The 6,936-nt window shown below is 41.3% G+C and overlaps 1 protein-coding gene across 1 annotated transcript; it reads right to left on the bottom strand.

Moving 5' to 3' along the window:
- Positions 1 to 2,409: 2,409 nt before the first annotated feature.
- Positions 2,410 to 6,021, bottom strand: CD1B (CD1b molecule). The gene is made up of 6 exons (XM_054442199.1): positions 5,855 to 6,021; positions 5,288 to 5,554; positions 4,311 to 4,589; positions 3,829 to 4,107; positions 3,380 to 3,473; positions 2,410 to 2,713 (listed from the first exon to the last, which is right to left on the bottom strand). Exons 1-6 carry the CDS (start codon positions 5,913 to 5,915, stop codon positions 2,692 to 2,694), a joined length of 1,002 nt encoding a protein of 333 aa, XP_054298174.1. The 5' UTR covers positions 5,916 to 6,021; the 3' UTR covers positions 2,410 to 2,691.
- Between the last annotated feature and the right edge of the window lie 915 nt (positions 6,022 to 6,936).

Here is a 6,936-nt window from a genome sequence, read left to right as displayed (position 1 = left end):
TTTAACTTTTTTGTTTGTGAGCTTCAATTCTTGGCTAGCTTTTTCTATGGAATAAAATTCTATAGCAATTTTAGGCTTTGCACACATCACACCATCCAGACAATTCCTCTTTCCTCAACCAACAAACATTAACCCAAGGCCTCAGTTGGATTGGGCCAATTGGGTCACATATATACTATGAACCAATTATTCTGGCTAAGCAGGGGCATACCATTCTGATTATTATCTTAAATCTTGGTTCTCATCTGGTATCAGTTTTGCCCCCTAGGAGATATTTGGCAATGTCTGAATATATGTTTGGTTGTTACAGCTGAGGAGATACTATTGGCATCTAGTGAGCAGATGCTGCTAAACATCCTACAGTGCACAGAAGAGCCTTCCACAGCAAAGAATTAAATGAGCCAAAATGTCAATAGTGGAATAGTGGTCAATAGTGGCCAAAATAGTCAATAGTCAATAGTAAGAGAAACCATTAGACCAACGGTTCTTAAACTTGAATGTGCATCAGAATCACCTGGAAGCCTTTAAAACAGATCACTGGTTCTCATCCCCAGATTTTCTGATTCAGCAGGTCAGTGGGGTAGGAAGGCTAAACATTGCTTTTTCTAACAAGCTGCCAAGTGCTACTGCTGCAGCTAGTTTATAGTTCATATTCCAAGAACCATAGACTAACCAGGGCCCAAGACTGTACTTCAGGTGCACTCAAGCATACAACAAAAGCATGGCTAAGCTACAAGATGTGGTCAAGTTGAATGCATTCTGGAGAAACAACCAGCTGTGTTAGTAGAGGAGAAAGCTGTGTTTTCACCCATTTCCTACACTTCTCAAGTTCCAAATGCCACATTGTCCTAAAATTTCTAGTTGGGATAATTGCTTCTAGTATTCTGGGCTTCTCCAAAACTTCTGTTTGCCCTGACCTATCTTCCTAAGTTCTGCAGAAAATACATACTCAAATTGCCCCGGTCTTCACTGTTTTAATAAAAATGAATTTAGATGTTTAAAATGGGTTGTTTTAGAAAACTATGGAATAAACAAAAAATGAATAAAGGTAAATGTAAATCAAAGATACAACTAAATTGATACAACACAGATATCAAAGACCCTGTGGGCAGAAACAGTGCTCTTTTTCCCTTGAATATATTGTAATCTACCTAAACTACTACTCCTCACCCACCCTGCCCCTCTCACTCATTCTCACTGGAAAAATGTGAAGTAGAATCCCATTCCTGTTGTGTCTGGAGTTGGTTCCTTCTGGTGGGTTCGTGGTCTCACTGACTTCAAGAATGGAGCCACGGACCTACGGACCTTCGGACCTTCCGCCGTGAGTGTTACAGCTCTTAAAGACAGCACGGACCCAAAGAGTGAGCAGCAGCAAGATTTACTGTGAAGAGTGAAAGGACAAAGCTTCCACAGGGTAGAAGGGGATGCCAGTGGGTTGTCCTGCTGGCTGGCGTGGCCAGCTTCTATTCCCTTATTTGTACTCTCCCATGTCCTGTTTCTGTCCTATCATCATGCCCTTTTCTCAATCCTTCCTGTGATTGGTTACTTTTAAAATCCTGCTAATTGGTCCATTTTACAGAGCGCTGGTTGGTGCATTTTACAGAGTGCAGATTGGTCTATTTTACAGAGAGCTGATTGGTGCATTTTATAAACCTCTTGCTAGCTACAGAGCACTGATTGGTAAGTTTTTACAGAGCATTGATTGGTGCATTTTACAAAACTCTTGCTAGCTACAGAAAAGTTCTAGGAGTCCCCACTCAACCCAGGGAGTCCAGCTGGTTTCACCTCTCACTATGACCCTTTAAAGCTAGACTATAGCTGTAGTAAGCCAAAGGTGGTTTTCTCCAAAGGAGTTTGGAACAGAAATAAAGAAAACATAATATTTTTTGGCTAAGTGGAAACTATTTTAGCAAGATGAGGAGGATCTACAATATCAACTAAAGAGAAAAAAAAGGAAGAAAGTAGATGACTCTGAAAGAAAACACTTAACTTGGCAGTTACAGCAACTCAGATAGTTTTTACTGAGAAAATGAATTTGCAGCTAAGAGATCTTGCCAGAGATCTACAAATAGGGAACACTGTCCTCAAGGAAGTTACAAAGAGAAGGGGAGGAAAAACAAAAATAACTCCAATGCTGTGAATAAAGTGTAAAGTGGATCTCTGCATAGTTCCTTTTATTATAGCACTAGGAAAGGCTTCCTGAGGAAGAAACATCTCAGCTGAGTCTTCAGGGCTAGAAAGTCATCCAGGCAGAGACAGAGAAGAAATTACATCCAACAGGCTCTGCATCTCTGCAAATACAGTGATCCTGGCATAATTACATTTGTTTTTTTTTTGACAAATGATATTTAACCAGAAGCAGAAAAAGAAAAGTTTTAAATTAGGAAGCCAAAGGGAGTCACCTTTAAGTCATATGTATTATATTTCATTTATTTTGAGACACATTCTTTCTAACATTTTAATGTGTATAAAATCTTGGTGAATCATACTGTTAGTACAGTCTCATAATAAATTTACAGTTTTAAGTACTTTTTTTGCTGATGTTTAAATAACAATTTATTTTAAAATACATGAAAACTCTGATTTCATCAAATTGGATAATCATTTGAAATATGATAAGATTGATTTTTGGGCTGACATCTTGGGCTTCTTGGTACTTATTGCGAATGGGAGAGGAGACATGATGACAGCTCATGGGATATTCTGATATGACCTGTTAAAAACAGAAGAACAAAAGAGCTCCACATAAGAGATGTTTGTACACCCATGCTCATAGTAATATTATTCATGATAGTTAAAAGTGAAAGCAACCCAAGTGTCCATAGATAGACGAATAGTATAACAAAATGTGTTATACGCACATGGTGGAATATTGTTCAGTTTCAAAAAAGGAAGGAAGCCCTGTCACATGCTACAACGAGGATATTACGCTAAATGAAATAAGTCACAAAAAGACAAATACTTTACAATTCCACTTATATAAGGTACCTAGAGTAGTAGAATTCATAGAGACAGAAAGTAGAACTGTCCTAACCAGGGCCTGGAGAAGACAGGAGATGGGAACTTGCAGGATAATAGGAATAGAGTTTCAGTCTTGCAAAACAGAAGAGTTTTGAAGATTGCTTGCACAACAATGTGAACACACTTAACACCACTGAACTGTACACTTAAAAATGGTAAAGATGGTAAACCTTATGTTATGTGTATTTTAACAGAATTTTTTTTTAAGTCCACATAAAAGGGATGGGAGTTTGGGGAAAGGATATGGTGAAAGGGTTGAGGATAAACAATTTTTAAATAGATAAAATGGCAAAAAAGAGTGGAAGGGTGAACAGAAAAGACATATTAAAAAAAAACAAACAAAACACCCACAACTCACCAGCGCCTCATATACCATAATGCAAGGCATAGCAAAAGGAGCAAGGAAGGCACTATTATTGCCAAAACAATTGAGCCAGTGGAGGTGGGGTTTCCTGGCAATTGAGAGAGGACAAAAGGATGTCACTTCAGATCCTATACACAGAATTCCTCGGCCTTCCTTTGCCCACCTACTTCCAATGTATGGTCATTTCCAACTTCGTCTCTCATATTCTTGGCCACCATATATCCATCCTTTGATCCCCTCTACCCAGTTTACAGGTCCTTAATTCCTACCTTTTTGATAACTTGGATTATCTATTTTTACTCCTGTTGGGATTGGGGTCCTGGAAATCAATCAATCAATCTCTCCCTCTTTCATCTCTCAAGCTCTATCCTTCCCCAGTGCCTCCCTCTATGCCTGAAGATCACTTCCTGGCATTTCCAGCCTGGGTCCCTGCTATTTCTTACTCCAGTAGAGGACGATGTCCTGGCCCTCTAAACTGCTGTGCTTCACTCGACAGGAGAGGCCAGCCGCCTCCCCAGCCGCCACATCCAGGGTTGCTCGGAGATACCATGTCCAGTTAGCATTGGGCAGGATGTCCCCTAACTGAGTGCCCTGCTGCTCCTGCTCACCCCGCATCCACATCACCCACACGGGCTTTGGGTAGAATCCTGAGACATGGCACACAAGCTGCAGACGGCCAGGTCCAGGACTGGGGCCACTGGACAGCCAGGCCTCAGGCTTCACTAAGGCAGGAAGGGGAAGAAAAAGTGTCATGTTATAACTCGAGTTCAGAGGTTATGAACTCAGAAACCTACAAGCTTGGACAGCAACCCCATTCACTCCTTTGGGAACCAAATAACTTGTTATTTAAGCTCCTATCCTTGGATATCTTCCTACTCTTGATCTTAGAGGAGGTGGTGGGAAGTGAAATAACAGCAGGACTAACCTTGTCTTTGCAGATCTGCTTTTCCTGCATTGAGGACGCCCAAGAGATATCGGGGGCAGGTTTCATAGAGGAGAATTCTCACAGTTTCCATGATACCTTGATATTGTATGAGCAGTGCACAGAACTTCTGTGCCCTGCTGCCACCTTCTGGGGAAGGCACACATGAAGCATTCTTGACACTCAGGAAATCCAATCCTCCTAGAGCTCCCCTCAGGAAACTTACTATGGCACCTCCAGAATGTAGCTCACAGCCTGCTATGCCCTGGATCTCAAAGGGGTCTATGTAGAGGGAAAACAGAGAGCAAGTTATTAAACACAAATAAGAAAAAAAGGCATGAGAAAAGAACCTAGGATTTTAGATTTTGGTGAGGATAAAGTTATTTGGTGTAAAATGATGATGAGCTAAAAACTAATGATAACATTTAAATGATAACATTTAATGATAAATTTAATGATAACATTTTCAGAAACAAGAGCATTGAGAAAAATGTGCATGTCATGAAGACAAAGGTATGTGATAAAGGAGTACAGTGAGTATGAAAGGAGAGGTGAGGCAGAGCGTGGCACAGTCAGGAGTGCAGCATTCCAGAGTGAGTGGAGGTTCCCAGCAAGAGGAGGGTGCAGGGAGGAGATGATTGAAAAGATGGATTAGGGGAGAAAGCCACACGTTAGATCACTCAGGCACAGGGTAGGAGAAGCAAGGGCCCTTGTGGAGAAGTTTCACATAAGACAAACCAGCAGCTGGCTACAAAGTGGAAGACAGTCTGAGAGTAACAGAAGAGTACAGAGGCAGCAAGAATCTAAAATATGAGGTCTGATGGTGTGAAGCTGGTGTGAGAGACTACTCAAGAAAAGCGTGTGCATGCAGTAGGGTAAAATAGAAAGGAAGGGAGAAGCATCGGAGAGAGCAATACTTAGCAAAAAAGAGAGAAAAAAGAGTCCTTGAGAATCTTCCCGGTTCAGTAGACTAGACTCACATTTCATCTGGAAATCACCGGCAAAGTCTTGTACTTCTCTAGCGAATCCAAAGATGTAGACTCGGAATATCTCCTCTAACTCAGCAACCTCCTTATCACTAAAGTTACCTTTAGACCAAGGCTTCAGGAATATGGCAGTGCCTGAGTCGCTATCCCAGCCATGAATCTGCAAATCATCCAACCAGCCTGAGCCTTGAGTTTGTGCCCAGGTACTGTTGGTAAAGGATGAGGTCTGGATGACACGAAAGGAGATCGGCCGCTGGAAGGCTGTGAAGAGTGGAAAAGCAAGATGGTGAAGATAAAGAGAGAAGCAGGAGACAGTTAGGAAGAATGGGAATGAAAATGATTTAGAAAACAAGAACCTAGAGTTTAAAGAACACAGGAAATCTGACACATTTGACTGCCTTAAGGCTTCAGGCTCTAGTCCCAACTACCAGAATGGTTGAAGAGGGCTGGAGACAGAAAGACCCAGACCCTTAGTGTCCAATTGCACCTAGGAAAGCCCTGCTTGCTTTTAAAAATCCAAACCCCTGCACCAGTGCTGGGAGCTGCCAGAGTGACTCTTACCATGTTCACTGTTACCACCGGGAAAGAGAACAGCTAACAGTTGAAATGGCAGCAGCAGCATTTCACTGGGAGATGCAAGTTCTTACTGGCAGAGCTGGTATTTGATCTCCAATTTCAGCAAAGTTTTTCCTCAGTACTCTGTAGTGACTTCTTCTCTCTTCCAACTGACAAATCTCTTCCTCATCCAAACTGCTTTTCAGAGAAAAATGTGCCTCCCACAGCCCTGAGCCTCTTACCTCACCTTTTATTTCCCTCAAGCCCTGACTTTTAGAGTTTCTCTTACCCCCGACTTCTAGCTGCTCTCCCTGTCCTCAGCTTCCTTCATACCTCCTTGGAAAAGCCCCCATATGATTCTGCATTTTCATTTCACCTTCCTTAGCCTTTATTCCCACATCTATAGGATAAGATGGTGATATTAAACAATTGCTAAGCTTTTAGTCTGCTTTAACCTAGAAGGATGCTTTTGGTTTATCCACCTCACTTAGTCTCTCCCCCTCCCAGCTGCCTTATCTTCTCTGGCACTCTGTTACGACCCCTTCCCAATGTTTTCAATGTCTTCTCTTTCTTATATTGCCCTCTTTGTCTGGTGTTCCTTACCCTACATTCTAAACTGGTTGTGAGTGTGTGTGTGTGTGTCTGTGTCTGTGTGTCTACGTGTATGTGTGTGTACCGATATTCACTTACATAAAGGCAAAGCATTTAAAACATTGCCTGTACTATAGCACTACAAACCAAAATGCCAGAATCAAATGTAATGAAGACTGAAGTTTATAATTCAAACAAAATTACACTATAGCAATATTTGAGGGAAAAAAATGACAATTGCTGCTAGCATATGACCTTCTCTTCAGGGGCTCTTGGCCTATGGAGTTTTGAGTAACAAATATTCATGAGATAAACAGAACTCTAGGAGCTATGCTATGTGCACTTCCAGCCTAAATCAAAAATAACTTTTTGGATAAGGTTCTATAAGCAGCAGAGCTTTCTTCTTCTCTTGTAATATCTCATAACTGCTGTCTGCATTTGGGCCTTTATATTACCACATTAGGTATTAATAATAGAGCAAAGAGGTCTCTATTTTT

Source organism: Pongo pygmaeus, chromosome 1, assembly GCF_028885625.2.
Source record: "Pongo pygmaeus isolate AG05252 chromosome 1, NHGRI_mPonPyg2-v2.0_pri, whole genome shotgun sequence".
NCBI lineage: Eukaryota > Metazoa > Chordata > Mammalia > Primates > Hominidae > Pongo > Pongo pygmaeus.
The sequence above is the reverse complement of the archived record's forward strand: the minus strand, read 5'-3'. Positions and strand labels throughout refer to the sequence as shown.